This window comes from Nipponia nippon, unplaced genomic scaffold, assembly GCF_047370975.1.
Source record: "Nipponia nippon isolate SJK-2023a ecotype South Korea unplaced genomic scaffold, ASM4737097v1 scaffold_4, whole genome shotgun sequence".
In the NCBI taxonomy this organism is placed as follows: Eukaryota; Metazoa; Chordata; class Aves; order Pelecaniformes; family Threskiornithidae; genus Nipponia; species Nipponia nippon.
In genome coordinates, this window is record NW_028262358.1 from 36,796,130 (window position 1) to 36,814,135 (window position 18,006).

At 41.3% G+C, this 18,006-nt stretch overlaps 1 protein-coding gene across 1 annotated transcript in view; it reads right to left on the reverse strand.

Annotated features, from left to right (window-relative positions):
• LOC104018684 (visual pigment-like receptor peropsin) overlaps positions 1-17,024 on the reverse strand; it is a 31,076-nt gene extending 14,052 nt beyond the window's left edge. The window contains exons 1-2 of the mRNA XM_009471847.2: positions 16,446-17,024; positions 7,402-7,607 (exon numbers count right to left, since the gene is read on the reverse strand). Coding sequence (XP_009470122.1) covers positions 7,402-7,607; positions 16,446-16,566 — 327 coding nt within the window. The 5' untranslated portion in view covers positions 16,567-17,024. The remainder of the gene's footprint in view (positions 1-7,401; positions 7,608-16,445) is intronic.
• Between the last annotated feature and the right edge of the window lie 982 nt (positions 17,025-18,006).

Genomic DNA, 18,006 nt, shown 5'->3' on the forward strand with positions numbered 1-18,006 from the left:
ATCCTACCTTTCACAGTGAATCAGCGTGTTAAGGTGAGCTGATACAGAGCTAATGTTACACAGCTTTTCTTCAGCACCTTTAACACCTGTTTTATCTGTTAATGCTCTTAGTACCAGTTCCATGATTTCACTTTAGGTTATTTTCATCTTACTGAAATGTCAGGAATGATAAACTATATATAAGTAAAATCCCAGTGATATAACGCCACAGTACTGTGCTAGGATAGTCAATAACTATTTTTCACTCCCTTTTTACATTTGGTTTAATTTCTTTTAACATCTTCTAGGTAGATAGCTGAATGTTTTTCAACTAAGCAGACATCAGACCACATTCCTGCGCTATTACGATTTTAGAAAAAAAAAAAATTTCTTCTGTCCTAGCCTCAATCTTAGAGCTACATGCTTGGACACTGGGATATACAGTGATTTTGCAAGATGCTTTACATGAAGCAAGACTGAGCTATCTCAGTCTTTGGATGGGAAACTTCTGCCAAAGTTAGACACTGCAGAAAGCTGTGCTGAGGATGAAGGTACTCCTGCAGCATGTGTTCTGCTCCACTGTGCACAAGCCCAGTGAACTCGAGGTGTGTCTGCACAGACAGTTCCCCACAGGGAGAGAGAGGAGGAAAAACGTGGGAAAACACTTGAGTGCTCTCACACATGGGCAAGGACAGTAACAGCAACCATCTCTACATCTCCCCGTAGCCAGCTGGGAGGGAGGGTGAGCGGGAGCAAACCTTTATCCACCTTGACGGACGTTGCTAGGCGTAAAGATGAACAGCTTGCGGATTTGTCTGGGTTTTATGAGAGAGAGCTCTGCGGTAAGTAGGGTACTCACGTGGACAGCTGCTGGGGAGAATGAGAGGCAGAGGTGGGGGTGAGACATATATGCAAAGGGTACTTGTTACATATGGGGTGACTTGAAAGTGGGATGATTTTGTGAAGGAAAAGATGAATGGATGATGGAGCAACGTGAATGGGTAGTTGTGCTGGAAGAAGTTTGATGAAGAATGCATACAGATACCTCAGTAATCTTCCAAGTATTGGGAAGGAATGCGAAAGGAAGCCTGCGAGCTTTCATTTCAGCCCTTTCCATCTGCCATTGCTTTTATTACCTGTTCTTGCTGACTGCTGAGCTACCACTGGTCAGTCATCTCACCCAGAATGTGAGGGAATACCATACCACACATGGTAACACATAAACACTGTCTTGGCATTTACAAGTGCATAAAATCACAAACAGAGTCAACAGTCTAGCTAAGTCAACAATTGGTTGGTTTTACCAGTTATATTAAATGGACAGAAATTGATGTCCTTCAAATCTACTCTATTTATAAAACAACATAAATGCCTTTAGGGTTTTTGATTTATCAGACAATTTACAGAACATTTTGTTAAAAGAAGAAGTAATACCTTCCTCTGTTTCCTCGTCAGAAAAGTTTTAGCAATATTTTACAATCTGTGTATAGGAAAAGAGATAAATGCATATGCTGAGAAAGCAAACGCCATCATCAATAAAATATAAAATAGTTTATTCAAGATTACAAGTCCTCCCCTCAAAAATTCTGAAAAGACCCCATATCTTTTCATCTTTATTGATCTCAGAATTTCCTACTGTTGCAATTTTCCCTTTGGTGGTTCAGATCCCCACCTCTATTTTTTACAAAAGATGGACATTATTACTTCTCAGAAATGTCATACTAGACCTCTAAACATTTAATAACACCAAAAATGCTGTATTTTTTAAGTGTCAGCAAAAGGCACTGACTGGAAGCTGAATCTACAAGAGGGAGTAACGGCCACCATGCTCAGCTTTGCAGGGCTGCAGCTCTGGTTGCTTGCCTGGTGTAATGGTGGCTGTGGCTCCAAGCTTGACTCCTAGATTGGATGTGGCAAAAGCTAGTGGGCAAATGAGGCTCCTAAAGTAGCCAACAGAACAAGGTGAGGGGCATATCTCACCTCCCTTTTGATTTTTAATGCCTTACTCCAGGCCACAATTAGCATTGCTTTGTATTCACAGCCATATCCTTCCCTTAACTGTGAAAGACCTTTCAAAAATTAAGCAGTGTTACTGTGAAAAGCAGAGGGATTGCTGATCCATTCTCCCTTTTTCCCCATGCAGGATGTGGGAGAGCTGCATTCACTTTTCCCTGTCCAAAGGTGCTCAGATCCACACCCCCTGCCTAGGAACATAATCGCTAAGACTATTCATCATATGGGGATGATCCAGTGTCCTTAGAGCAAACAAATACCAGGACAACAGACAAAGAGAAACTCCCTACCTGAGTGGTCAGACACTCATTGGAAGGAGGGGAACCCTCCTTGTCCAACAGGAGCATTGTTAAAGCAGGGCTATTGCATGTCCAGCTTTTCTTAGAGATCCTCATTTGACCAGGATTTCAGCTGGCAACTTGATCAGCTACACCACCACAATTCGGAAAAGCCCGTTGAAGTGCAAGAAACCCCAGACATTTCCATGGGTCACGTCCTCCTCAATGCACGCACACTAAATCTGGCACTTCTAGAAAATTTTGGACTTCCCGGTCACACCATGGCCTTTCAGGATGTACCTATACCACAGGTCTGGTGCTGTCAGGCAAACTGTGCACAGATGAATTAGGGATAACAGAGTAAAACAATACCTGCATGCAATGTGGGGCTCACTGCTGCTCACTCCATTGCCAGTTGTTTCTGTCCAGGGTATGCCCGTCAGAAATAATGTATAAAACATCAAGGCATTAAGCAGTGCAGGACTCAAAACCAGGTTTCCTCACTACTATGTAGCAAACCCAACCAGAGGGTGAGACAGTTATCTCTCTCTCTCCAGCTCCCCTTTGTGCCTTTATTATTCCACACAACACAAAGAAGCTTCAGCAAAGAAAAAAGGGTGAGGGCAGGCCCTTCCAGGCTGGCCCTTGGTGGGACGGCGAGAGCAGGCTGCAGGGACAGAGGTACTGTGGGCTGAATCCTGTCAGGCAGGCTACTGTCATGCTCACTAATACCTCAATGCTGAACGTATTTTTTTTTTTGTTCCTCCTGAGGCTGTTTCTGTGTAGAGCTGGATCTGCTGGGGATGCTCTGGCACCACCTGGCTGTCCAGATGGACCGGGGATACCTAGACTGATACTGAGGTGAGTGCATCTGTGATAATAGCGTCAGTCAGCACGGCGGTGGCAATGGGTGTGTCTGTGACGGTACCGTGACCTGGAGATAACTACCTCGTGCTCTGTTGCGCACAGCCGAGATACTTCTTATACATAAGAAACAGTCAAAATTAAGTAATGTTTTTTAAAAGAAGCCTATATCAACAGAATGAACACATGATAAGAACAGTCAATTTTCTTGACCCTCGTAGTAAAATTTTTAATTATAAAATTAATGTCAAAATAACCAAACTGTATTCTCAAAAAAAAAAAAAAAAAAGAGATTAGAAGAGTGAATTAGTGGAAAAAAGTTTAAACTGAAGTACAAGGATTATGAAGGATTTCAAATTCTAAGGCACCCCACAGCCCATCCTTGGCTTCTGACATGACTGCAAGGCACCTATGGGGATCAGATAGGTTATAATCCTTCCCCTATATTTAGAGGCTTCCTGAAGCCTGCATCTTTGGTGTTCACCACATGATTAACAGATAAAAGAAAAACTTTCTGCTGGTTGATTAATAAGGTTTAGAAGAAACTGTGGTGTTTACCTGCAGAGAATTAATATTTCTCTACTCCCTACATGTAAGAACATTGGCACACAATGTTATTTACAGGTTTCAGTGCAACTTAGAATTTAACAGAACATGCAAATAAAAAACATATGGGAAGGACAAAAATATATCCTGAGGTAGCTTTTCACTAGAAATATGGGCAACGGGGGAGCAGATGGCTCTTAGTCACTGGCTTACATTCCCTGACCTGAACTTTACTATATGAACTAGTTTACTTACTGATAATATTACCAGAGGCTAAAAAATGAATGTGCTAGAGACTGACTGTCCTCTCTCTGTCCAGATCAGGACTAAGACACAGTGGTAGAGCAGGGAAGGGATAAACATGAAGTGAAAGCAGAGTCCAAAAGCCACCCTTGGAAAACCATATCCATACACAGCATTCAGCAGGGGCAGCATTTAGATGCAGACCTACCATGCGACCTCATTCCTGAGAGAAGAGCTCTGTCAGACCTCCAAAAAGAAAAATAATGTTTGGCATAGAGAAGAATAGTGGTGTTTCTTCCATACAGAGGAGGAGCACACGTATCTGTCCCATTCAGCAGGTATGCCGCAAGATGGTCTTTTTAGCTGGAGATGCATCTTTTGTTACAGAGAGTTTTCACAGACTAGGCTGTTTTGAAAGAGAAGTAGCATCTGTCTGTCTTCTCCCCAATCCCTCTAACTGGGGCAGCCAAGAATGGTGAACCTTAATTTTGAAAAATATTATCCGAGGGCACAGAAGGAGGCCCGAGCCAGAGGCAGGAAGAATAGTTAGGTGGGTTAAGTAAGGTGAGCTCATGAAATTTCTTCATAAACAGAAATGACAGGCTAGCTTGGGAAAATAAAGTTTTCCTAAGCATACCTGACAGCAGAAGCTGACTGATCAAGTAGGAGCAAATGTGTAGTGAAACAGGCAACAACAGAAAGCCAAGTAAGGCTGTGCTCTGGACTCAGCAAAACAAACCAAATCAGGGAAAACACACGGGCCATGCTAAGGAAAGAGCCGTGTTCATGTGCAAAACAGTCCAAATTGTCATCCCAGCTACTTGCAGAGGAGCTTGAGTGCGGTGAGGACAACAAGAAACACCGACTTCAGAGAGCCATGACAGAAAGCATGGGCTTTACCTTCCTGGCAACAAGCTCCTCACTCCTCATGTTCCAGATGTGAGACCCATTCTGGTCGGACTATGAATGCATCACGTTTTATAAATACCAAAAAAAAAAATCAATCAAAACCCTAACGCTGTTCAACGTTGAACATTTTTAGAATGACTTTTGTGCTGGCTCTCCACACAAAAACACACAGAAACATTCACATCTTTTTCATGCACAGAATCTTCCCACTATTTCTGCACAATATTCTTCCTAAAAACAGCCTCTCTACTTCCATAAGTTACTCTTTCGTCACTGGCTTCTGTTTTGTCAAGCTTAATAATCAAGAAGATGCATGTCAGGGTTTAAGCATGTTTTTGAGACCCCCCCAACACAGAACAAAATCTTGATGCAAACAGGAATCCTACATGATTTGCTTTCAACAAGCCACAACCAGCTCAACTACTCAACAAGTCACAACCAATTCAAACTATTCATTCAGAGTACAAAGTGACTTCTCCAGGTTACCATGAATTTTTAGTTAGCATTGGTACAGTATCAGTTCCTATTTGAAATGATGAGAAATGTTAACTTTTAGAGCCGACAGAAGATTACCAAAGCAGAAACTTTAATATTTTGCAAATCAGAGTGTTTAGAAAAGCCAATGCATTATTAATATCCTGAAAAAAATCTTTGAATCCCACCCAATACCTTAAAACTTTGCTTGATATCCATATTTTACAAATGAATGCTGTTTAAAACCAGGAGATCCAAATAAGATTACTTAACACGCCCTGACCAACAAACTATCTGGATACCCTAAAAATGTTATGGACCACTTCTCATCTTGTAAAGGCAGTTCAAGCACAGCAAGATTAAGCACACCTCCATCCCAGTCTCTTTACATCGAAAAAAAAAAAGCCAGATCATCATAACAAGACTTGAAATACCTCAAAGTCAGCCAAAGACAGACTCCCAGGCAGAGGCATCGTGGAAGAAAGACTCCCATGCAAATCAAGAGGTACAGACACAGTGTGCCATGCTGCATTGTTTCCTGTGTGTGCTGGTTTTTACATCCCAAAAAAGGAGCCACAGCATAGATGAGGTTCTGGAAGAGCTTGAACTGGGGAGGCAGAAGTGTCATTTAATGTTACCTCTTTCAGCCTGCTGGCTTGTAAATGTCAAGTTATGCCACAGGTCTTGGCTCAGGATTTCACACTGGATGCCTTACCCTGTCTTACATAGGAAGTCTGCAGCAAAGCTAGAACTGAACCCGGAGATCCAGATTTCACCTTTCCTGTCTTAATCGTAGCTCCAGCCTTCCTTGAAACTGGGAAAAACGGGAATCTGTTTAATTCTGAGTGTGGGTGTGAATTTTACAGTTTCCAGGTATATCTTTGTTCATCTGATGACTCCAAAGGTTTCCATTAATAAAAAAAATAAAAGAGGTGTCCTCAAAATTTCTCCTCAACAGTCCTTAGATTGCAATTGTAGGTGTTCTCATTAGAGAAATAGTGGGATTTTGCTGAGGAAACAATTAGCTTAATTTTGATAAATCTTTTTCTGCTAAACAGCTATGGACATACATTTTAAACAAGCAAATAATCATGTTTTAGATCAAGCTACAGCTCCTAGGTTAATCAGTCTTCTGTGGGAAGTCTTCCTTTCTGAGTAAACTGAACCTTTGTATTGAAAGGGAGGGGACATGAGCTGTTAAAGTTCTTTCATCTATGTTGCACAATAGTTCAACTTCCTCTTTTAAAAAAAAATTAAAAAAAACAACAACAAAAAAAAACAAGAAAAGAGGATTATTTCTCTTTCTCTCTTCCTTCATCATGATCTTTCTTACACCTTGCCGTAGGCTATGCTGTCGTTTTCAGATTTTTGATTCCCTCATGAAACAAACACATTAAGTATAATTTTTCTCACAGATGTTACTGAAAGCACCAGGGAGTCAGGCTGTGTCTGTCTATCCATAGGATGTATTTATATTCTGTCTACACAGGTATGTTTCAGAATTAACAATAACAACATTTTCTGAGTTCTGCAACAAAAAGCTGCCTCCACGTTCAGGGATGACTGTGCCATAAAGTTAAAAGTCACTCATCCTACCACAGGCAACAAACCAACCAAGAATTTAGGGGTAAGATTGAAGAGTTATGACTGATTTAGTACAAGAAGTTGTGTGCTAAAATATATGGGTATACCCAAGTGCTGTGTAGAGGCTTTGCTCTACATGCCTTGTCAAGTACGAGTCTACATTGGTTTAAGGCAAATGTTGAAGTGCCAACAACCAGGTTGACTTCAGGGGAGCTGAAGACAAGCACAGCCTACACCTTAGCTTTCCAACGTGAGTGGGAGCTATGACATGAAGTAAAAAACCCAAACTAGTAGGAACTATTGTGAATAGATAGAAAAAAAATCACTGAAAACTGGGCAAACACTGATCAAATGCATAGATTTATGGGTGTAACAACAGAGAACACTGTCCATTTGAAAGGTCAGTCAGTATTTCTTTTCACTCTTTTGTGCCTGTCTAGTTATTTATATACACCATATACACAGAAATAGCCGCACCTATTTTGTCTAATTAAGTGTAATCCACTCTTACCTGGCAAGTCCATATCGATGTGATAATGAATCCATCATCTCTGAAGACATTGAAGATTTCAATGATCCCCCGTGAATAACCAAACACAGAGATACTAGCATCTGATACTGCCAAGTTAAATGTGAGGTAGTCAGTGGGCTGCAGAAGATGTCTTTGTTTATACAGGACAAAAATCACAATGCTGTTTCCAAACCAAGACAGCCAACCTGGAAAAAAAAATAAATCCATGAAATCAAAAAGCAAATAAAACAAGCAGCAGTTCAGTGTGTAAACGTGCAAAATCTCTTCTGAAATTACCCTTTTGTTCCATTAGAAACAAATTAAACCAGATTATCCATTGGAAAATCTATGCATGAAGCCTTTTTAAGTAGCTGGGTACATTTCAGAAGCAGGAACAAGTGAATAACTCTGGCAATAAAACAGAACAAACACAAAGAGCGTCTGTCAAAGCTCCACCATTTAAGGGCCTAGAGAAGTTTTTTTTCCTAAGTGGACAGATGAAACTCATGAAATGTAACACCTGGGAAAAAAAGGAAGGAGGAAAGTTTGGTAGAGTGGAGCAGAGACTACAAACAATCTGCCAAAAGCTGCAGCTATTTAGGTATGTTGTATACAATAATGGATATTGCAAGTTCATGCACAGAGCCAGAGAGCCACTTAACCAGTCCTCTCTCGAGAAGTGCAGCTAATACAATTAAGTTTCTTCTCTTAGAACAGTCTAGGATCTCCTTGCAGCAAAGCCTGTCCCGCATGGGAATATTTTTCAGTAATACACCTGATAATCTATATGAAGAGAATATTCAGAACAGATCTTTCAGAAGCTTTAAAATTTTTTTTATTTATTTTTAAAGAAAGTTGTGTTCTCTCTTGCTCTCCAGGAACAGAGATGCCTGACTTGTACATGTCTAGAGGAAAATGCAAAGGAGATGACTGTAAATCTGGTGAAAGTCAGCCACTTATTCAGTTGGAGAGGCCTAGAGTTTCTGAATGTGCATGGCTATTCCTCCACCCATCAGTACAAGACCTTCGTAGTTTGCATCCCACTTTTTGGAATGATATAGTCATGTAGAAATGAATGACTTTTAACAAAGTGTTTACTCCTAAGTGTCAGGCTCAGTGCTGAAAATGGGGCTTAGCCAGTGAAGGGGATGGCTCCAGGGCGGCTGCTGGAGTGGGGCTGAGCAGCAGGCTGGGCAGCCCCCAGGTCCCTGTTGGCTCCCGTTTCCACCCCCCAAACCAGCTCTGCCACTGCTGACATCGGCGGCCTCACTTCACCTTGGCAATGTGGAGCAAAACACCACCTCTTTTGAGTGCCTGCGGCCTAGGACAGGCTTAGGAATCCAGCAGCTGGTGGTTTTGTTCCCCACAGTTGATTCCAGGGTACAAAATTAACTACCAGGTGAGGGAGAAACGAGTTGATCCATAGCCCTCTACCCAGGCACAAGCAGTGGATATCCCAGAATAAGGGTGCTGTATATTGACACAGCAAGATGTGACTATATGCGCCGAAGAGGGATGTGACATGATGGCATTGCACAGCATCTTTGGCTATTCAAAGGAGTTCACGAGATGAAAGATGGCTGATTGATAGGTTTAATGTTGTAGCCAGAGGGCAGCTGCCTTCCTTCAGGAGGCATCAACAACCCCAATGTCAGGAACTCAGCACTTCGCTGCCAGGCTGCCTCGTCTAGGAAGGGAGGGGAGGAAATTGCCTCCGAATCTGCAGGCCATCTGGGAGCATCATGAGCCGAAATGCCAAAGAGCAAGGCGCTTGTTCTCCAAACAGAGAGACTGGGTACTTACCTCCTGGTGAGGTGCTCTGGGTAGTCTGGAGCGAGAGGGGAGGTGGTTGATGGGACAATCTCTGTATGGCATTATGAACTGCTTTTTCTGAGGAGCAGTTTCCTTGTCATAACTTCTCTTTGCAAAATTGCCAAGCTGCTGCTGCTCTGGCTTGATTAGCAAATGTACATGGTTTACGAAAGAGCTTTTGAACTGGGAAGAGCTGATGTGGGCATATGGTATTAACCAGAAATAGTCACTGGTGCAATGATATGCTGAGATACATACATATATTTTATATAGATCTTGTTATAAGGATAAGATCAACAACAATAAATACATCTTATTCTGGCCACTAGGTGACAATGTTTCTTAATCGAGTCTCGTTTGCAACAGCTGCATGCACTTTAAGTCAGGAATCGTTTCTGACTTTTGTCTGAGTCTAGGTATTATAAATAGGCACAGCAGGGCACTGGAGGACGGCTTTGGGAATGCATCAGGACAGTCTGCAATGCAAACAAGGTAGTTGTGTTGTTTGTGTACATCAGCTCTACCTTCTGTAAGGTGAGATAGTTTTCAAGGCAGTAGGCATGGAAATATTTTCCCTGTCAATATGAAGACATAGTGCTAAAATGGCAGACAAAAGAAAATGGCACCTCCTTTGTAAATAGCAAAATTTCGTCAACGCAGTGTAATGGATAGGAGGGCTACCCTTAAAGTGTCAGACTTGTGTACTCCCTGGGAATATGCAGAGCAAATTCCCCCTAGCCTGGAGGGTAAGGGAGTTTTCAGTTAAACTATCAGAAGGAAAATATTGAGCAAAATGTCATGTAAAACAACAATACATATTTTAGATGGAGGTGACAGAGACACAGTATTTGTGATCATTTTTTGGAACTACATTCACACACGGAGGGTGGGGATGAGGGAGGCATTGAGGGAGGTAAGGTTACAGAGCGAGTATGACTTCTGCAGGTAGGCACAATCCCTTTAACCAAAGCAGATGGAGAACCTGCACTGGCATATCCAGTCCCTAAAATGTCTGGTCTGTCTGGGTAGTAGACCATATTAATAGTGTGATAAAAAAATCTGGAGGAACTCAATTCTCAGTAAACCGTGGAGTAACAAAAACAGTGGTCACATGAAAGTGGTATCAACTAGAGCAGTGACTATGGGACACCAGATCTCTGTACCATCAGAGAGATGTGCTGCTCTGGGGTTGCTGACAATATTGACTGACTGATTTTTTTTTTTTTTTTTTAGAACAACAACCCCCCCCCCCCAAAAACGAACCAACCCCAACCAAAAGAACACCTCAAACCAAACAACCTCCCTCCCCCAAACCCTGACAGCGCCACAGGGAAAAAGGTTGAAAATGCAACGCGGAGGAAGCACAGCAGTAGCACAGCTGACACTCTCAGTGAGGGTAGGGATCTCCTCAACTGCTTTGCAGGCAGTTATGTGCCTCAGGGTAGATCACAGGCAAATCAAGAGCTCAGAAAGAAACCTCTGAACTTCGAGGTGCTATAAGGCCTTGGTGTCACTAGGTGGCATCTCAATAAAACAGAGGGTAGAAAGGAAACAACCAAGGGAACTAGTTTCATTTTTTTGCAGGCTGGCAGTAATAGTCACTCACAAGACTATATGAAAAAAAAAAAAACAACCCCAAACCAAACCCATAATCCAAGCCCATCATCCTAAGGTAATCCTGGTGAGAAAGGACAGGTCAAAAGGTGGCTGAGAGAGAGAGAAAAATAGCAGAAGAAACTGAGCACTTCCACCCAACATAAGGTTCAGAGAGGAATCACTGCATTTCCCCCATAAACTGTAATGCTGTCTGATATGGGCTGCTCATCAACGAGAGATGCTGGCCCTTCTGAAGTGACAAAATACACAGATAACACACAATTACAGAAGTTCATTAACACAGGGCAGGACTGAGAGCAGCTGCTGTGAGACTGTCAGTATCAGCAGAATAGGTTAAATAAGTGTTGATAAATGCTAAATATTGAATAGCTAAGGAGTCATCTTTTCTCCTCAGACACCCACAGGAAAGTACTTGGTACCACATTTGCAAACACTGGGAGGTAGGAGGAATAGGATGGACAGCAATATTAAAAATATTGCCCTTATATAATTCAGTAGTAATCCTTCCCCTGGAACCATACCCCCTAACAGAGCATTTTAATCCACAGATGTCAAAAATGCTCCACAAAGGAGGCTGGTGCTGTTATCCATGATTTCTGGGGGAGGCACAGGAAGGCTGCGAAGCAAGCTGGTGGTAGTCAGGAACTGAAACCCTATCGACAAAGTCCTGCATCAGCATGCTGTCTGCCAGCCCATGCAAAGAAAGCACTGAAAAAGTAGCCAGAAAGAGTGACTAAGGATATTGAAAATCTTTCTGCAATTGAGACTGAGAACAGTGAGATTGTTTAACTCTGGGAATAGCTAAGAGGGAACACAATAATTTTACAAAGATTTCTGCCAAATCACTCAAGCCTGAGCATCCAGACACACACTATTTTTCACTCATGTACCTGAGATGGTCTTTGAACAAGAAATAAACACCTGAGGCTGCATGAAATTTCATTGTTAACATTCTATTTATGTTTTTGCAGAGTTAAATTTGGTACAAGGGAATCGATAGCTCCGAGCTGGTCATCCACATTTCCAACAGATGACTGCATCCATGCCCAGCTAAGATAGGTTATTATGCTTTGTACTTAGATTTGTTCTTATTAGACATTGTTGCATGGCCTTTACTTGTAAAATCTGACAAGAATGAATTAGAAAAATGGGTGTTACAACTCACCCATCTGCAGTTTAAAATATAAAAAAGGGAGTCTTAAGTAGAAGAATTCAAGAAATGAGAGCAAAAGGCGAAGACTCAGTGTCACAATACAAGCTACGCTTTTCCCTCAGCAAATAACCTTATCTCCAGGACAGGAATTGGATTGAGCATCTAGATATAGAGCAGGCATGAATGAAGTCAATTACTGATTGAATTACCTATACACAAGCATAAAAGTCTATCTGAAGAAGTTTGCTGTAGAAGATTTTCAGACTAGAAAATTTTATTTAAAACAGTGATAAAATCTAGAGAATTTGCAAAGCTGTCATTAACTATTGCAACTGTGAAGTGACCCTGCTCTGTTTTTAGTCTTCACTGCTAATTATACATACACGGTATCCTAGCTAGGGCAGATTGCCAATTGTGGCAGGAAGGAGAAGCGTCATCATGTTTTAGACTTGACAAAGCGTGGAGAGATTATTTGTTCAATAAATGTGATATTTTTGTGGATGAATATTTTTTGAATAGCTTGTTGCCTTTCCTACCTTCTCAGATTTATCTGTCAAACAATGTCTCAAAACAACACTCATTCTGTCACTTGTCAAATAACTGTTTACTATTACCATTTGGAAACATGTGCCATTTAAAGGCATGTTTGGGTCCTGTGGTCTGGTCTGGTTTTCTGATGGGATTGGTAATGCTCTCAGCACGTCCTTCTGATAGAAACACTCACAAAAAGTCAGAATTTGTTCTCTAATAAATATTCTTTCCTACTGACTTAAAATTTCCTTTTAGGCCAAGCATTCACTCTAACAGTCCCAGTTAACTGTGAAACTAGGGAAAACGAGCACAGAACAAATTGTGTATAAATGCAGAAAAGAACAATTTACTTAAGAATTCCAATTAATAATTATGAAGAAAAAAATGCTTCATTTTTTTCCTCCAGGTCTAAGTTTGACTTATCTAGCAGCTGTGGACAGTACTTTTAAATTGCTCCTAGTAATTTAAACTATACAAGGATTTTCCACAGTACTATACCACTTAGGGCATAGGCAAAAAGGGGTCAGACGTAATGCTGACAGGACAAGCTCCCACCTTTCTGTCAAAGACAGTTCTGAGCTGATGGAAGGAAGGATGGAAACAGAGCGCTGCCTTAACAAAGGATAACACAGTGGCTGCTATCACCTGCAGATGCTCCCTCTAAGCACGCTACGATGGCTCACCACTATGGGATTGGCATTGCATTTTTCCCCCACTTTGCTGGTCCCCTGGCCAAAGCATTAGCAAGGAGAATGATGGAACAGTGACTTGGATGCCAAGAAGCTGTGCAGTCATCTTAAAATCCATCGGCATTTGCAAAATGCACTCATGCACTTCGATGCTGGTTTGCTTGTGACGTTAATGTGAGATACCTATTCAGCGCAGGCTTTGAGCTCAGGTTTCCATGCAGTATGCTGAGGACCCCTCTGTCTGGATCTGATACAGTCTGGCTGGTGTATGATGTACAACACATACATGAGTGTCCTGTCTGTCACATATGACATCCACGCTACCTGTGACGTGAGAATTTCCAGAAGGGGACACGCAAAGAGGCCTCATCTCAGCAAAAGGTGTTAGATCATGGTTCTTGGATATTCACATCCTCTGTCAAGATGTGTGACTGTGGGAAGACTTAGCTAAAGATTTGGTTTTTTGGACTTTATCTGGTGAAGGTGAAGAGATTCAGAGAAACCCCATCTTCTGGGTAAGTGCTAACACCAATCACACGTATCCTTTTGGTGTCAGAAATGTATGTCAGAATTTGCAAAAAGCTGCACTGTCATACTTAGATTCACAAGAGAAGAAAACATGTAGGAGTTACAGAAGTGTAATCACTGAAGCTGTTTTCCAAGACATAAAAAAACCCAAAAGTATGAAATGTGAACATCTTTGGGACTTTGTGTAAGGAAGCACTCGTAGACTCCTGCAAATGCAGATCGTCTTTCCAGACCCCAAAAGAAACGCAGGTATGGGAAGGTAACGCATGGCCTGGCCTTTGTCCTCTGCTGCCAGAAGCGCAAAAGGGTGCCTGCGTAACAGAGTACTTTGTTCTGCCACATCACTGCTCCCCAGATAGACTGAGGTATTGGTGTACATAAAACTAATAGCTGTAAATTGTTATGGTTGGTGCTTGCAGAAGTGTGGCAGTAGTCCTTTGAGGAGAAAAAGACATGAGGACTTTTCTGATTTATGTATTACTAACAGATTTTTTTTTTTTTCAAAAGTTCTTACTGCAAAAAGGTATACCTATCTCCATCACATTTTAACCAGATCCACACTACACTTAACTTGGAGTAGTGCTATTACTGGTTATATATACTCTGCAAGAAATGCAACTTGAGTTTTGAATCTGGAGGTAAGTTTCAAGAATAGCAGCTATGACATGCCAAGCACTTTTAAGCTTGGCAGAAGGATCTGGAGCAATCAAAAACCAATAGACATACAACCTAAAAGTTCAGGCACTTAGGTACTTTAAAAAATATTTGCTAGAAGATGTGGGCTCACCAGGAAGCATCAGAGGAAAACACCTCTCCTTTGTTGGTCAATTGATGGAAGACGTTTGAACTAACTGTGATGCAGAGGCAACACTAGGAGGGATCAGTAGAGCTGGGGAAGTGTAAATATTAATGTGAATGGTGATGGCAAGACCTTGCTTGGATGCTGTATTCAGTCCTGGCTATAAGTTTTAAAAAAAAAAAAACCAACAAAAAAACCAAAACCAAAACCAAAAGAGTCCAGGTTGGAAAAGACAGCATAAAAGGCTGCTAGGATGATATGCTGGGATGACAAGGGAAAGGCTATTATGACCGGAGATAAATAAATTATAATTAAAAAACCAAACCAAAACAAAATCAAACCAATCAAACAAAAAACACCCCTCACTTGCTTAATATAGGAATACAAAGGTTGACCACAGGGTATGATTGTTCCTTCAGGAATGCAGACTGGCCATAGGACGTTAATTGCAGTCAAAAAAATTATTTCAATGAAAATGAGTGACAAAAAGGGTATAAAGTTGGTGTGATCACTTTAGCTAAGAACTTAGGGAAAGGCTCCTACAATCAGTAACAGGCTGTCAACTGGAAGAGTGGTAGCAACACCAAAAAAACCCTAGCCAGTTACATGAGGGAGCATGATAGCTTCGTAAATGAGATTATATATTGTCACAGCAGGGGACTGGCCTTGCTGACCTAAGATGTTCTTTCTAGTCTTAAGCGCAACTGATTAATTCATTAGCTGATGGTGCAGCCATTTCCCAGCCATTCATGAAGGGGTACGCAGATGTGAACAGATTGGGGATAAATTGGAACAACTCTGATTTATCTTATGGCCACTCTTCTAATTAAGCCTCCTAAGATAGAAGCCATACATTTTTCTACTAGAATCTCTGTTTTTATTCTAAACACAACTTTTAACTCCCTAGTTTCTATAGGTAAAAAAAGAAAGTCTCATGTAAGCATATTAAAATACTTAGCATTTTACATTGTAACTTTCATAGACCTTTCTCAAGCATAAGCTGAAGGCTGGTAAGCTACTTGCAATATGTGATAAGCTTAGAAAAAGAAAAAATCTGTTTAGATCAATCATTTAAAAACAGAAACATTTTTGTGGATGCTGTTTAGAAGAACAGATTTAATAAAAGTTATGGTTTTTTGTATTTTCCTGTGAGGTTTTATGGTTGGAAATTTTGATTACCTAGCAACCCTGCTTTCTTTGAAATTTCATAAAGTTTCCTTGTATCCTGCAATGAGTCTGCCCCAAATAGACAATATTTAAACAAACAAAACAAAATTGCACTGGGATCAAAGTGAGTTCATATTGGGTGCCATTTCCAAATCCTTATTATACGCTTACAATAACTGCCTTGCAGCAGAACCAAAATAAACACACGGTATTGTGACTGCTAACACAGGATGATGTTCTAATACTCAGATCTGTCATAGATCCTGTTTGAAGAAGTTTATTTCTTTGTGCATCAAACGTTTAAATCAAGAGCAGCACAAATAGTTAAAAAAAATTAAAACAATGGAATTGTATTTTCTGTCTCTGCAGGAGGTAACCGTAGGATGCCAACTGACCAGCAGCAGTCAAAACTCTGGACATCACAGAACATTAATTCAGTGCTGCTGAGACATGAGAAGACACAAAAGTGTCATGCACTTCTGATAAGGTACTTTTTTTATCTTCCCAGAGATTAAGTTGAGTGAACACTAGTTAAAAGTTTACAGGCTTGACTATTTTTTTCTGCATTGATTATTCATTTCTTTTTAACAACAGAAAGCTGTACTTCTTTGATCTTGTAATAGCTGAAGAAAAAAGTTGCATTTTCTAAAATCCTGTTCCATTAGGGATGAAACCCAAATGCATCACTTTGAACTTTACACCAAACTCTACTTAGGAGCTTCCTTTCACATCCAAGCTGAGTACATACCTAAAGCCAGTAGGTAGAAACCTATGATGGTCTCTCCTTGCTCTGTTACAGCCGCCTCTCTGCTCAGAAAACTGACGTTGTTGTTCCTCCAGGGTGCCTGTGGAGAAAACTGGACAGACATTTTCAGCGGAGCTTATGACCCAGAAATTGCCCTTTCCCCAGTATGTCTCAGTGAAATAAAATGGTTTCAGCCTTTTCCTCAGTTTCTGCTCCCTGTATTCGAGGAAGCTTTTCAATGAGACTAATGAACTAAAGAAGTAGATCTCAAGGGACAGGAGCTTTGCAGCCTTCTGACCTGTTCTTCTTCACTAATCCTATCTATTAATACAGCCTGTGAATCTGTGGCCAGCCCAAGACATCAGATTTCCTCGTATCCTTATTACTGCTGTGTGCAAAAATCTTTAATGAAGAGCATGTATCTGACAAAAAGACGACTTCCTTTAAAATAGGGTGATAACCACAACCTACAGGCTCCCAGGCACACCCACAAACATAGTGCATATTGATAAGTTGCTAAAATAGCAGTATTTTTGTGCTTTTGTCTTCACTGAAGACCAGTGGAGTTTTAGTTCAAATGAAATTGAGGAAAAATCTCACACAGGTTAAAAAAAAAAACCAACCGTAAAAAACAACAGGGAGGTGTCACCACCTGAGAATGTGACTTCAACATAGCAGAAGAAATCAGATATGAAGTTACTTTACCAGCAGGACAGTTGCTAATTTAAAAAGAAGGGAAGATAATTTCCAGTACAGGTTGAAAAAAATTTTTTTAGGTCCTTTGAATTGTATTTTTAGACTGCTAATCACCCTCCACTCACAGCTGGATTTTCCCGCACTGCTGAAAAATAAGATCTCGTCGTGTTGAGGAGCCACGCTACATGTGATTTAAGTGAGTGAATCTGGAGTATTTTTAGTCTTTACTGAGGTATTGATGATTGTATTTCAGATGTAGCCTCTCTTACCAATCAGGCTATAGTCATAATTGAAAAATCTGAGTCTGAATTAATTCATCCGGAGCAGAAGTTTTCCTGGTGAGCAACACATTCTTACTGCACTGAAATCCCTGTGCCCCGACTGGCTCGTCCCTTCCCACCCCCAGCAAAATCAGCCCCGGTGGAGGCACCCAGCTGAAGGAAGCAAAGCACCTCACTGGGAACCTCCAGTGTCCACAGGCTGGTTTTGTCCCTCCTGAGGCAGATTAATTCCTCCCGTCAAGGTTTCCCTGTGTTTGTTATGACAGTCTCACCGTGAGAGAGGAGAATAAAGGCAATGTGACCAGAATAAGGGGGTAGAGCAACCCTTTACAGCGAGAAGAAGGGAGAAATAGCTGTGTTGTGGTGAAATACAGCAAGCCTGTCACCTGCCTGCTAATGGCGAGGACAGTGACCCACACACTCGCTTCACTGAAGTCTGTTGCAAGGATGCTAGGCTTGATTTGTCCCCAGCCATCTTGCTCCTGTACCGGTCACTGACATGCTGCTCTCTCTTTCTCCAACCTAAAGTCTGCAGCATGGGTCTGGCAGCTCCCACAGATCCCATTTAAGCAGCCAAGTGACCTGAT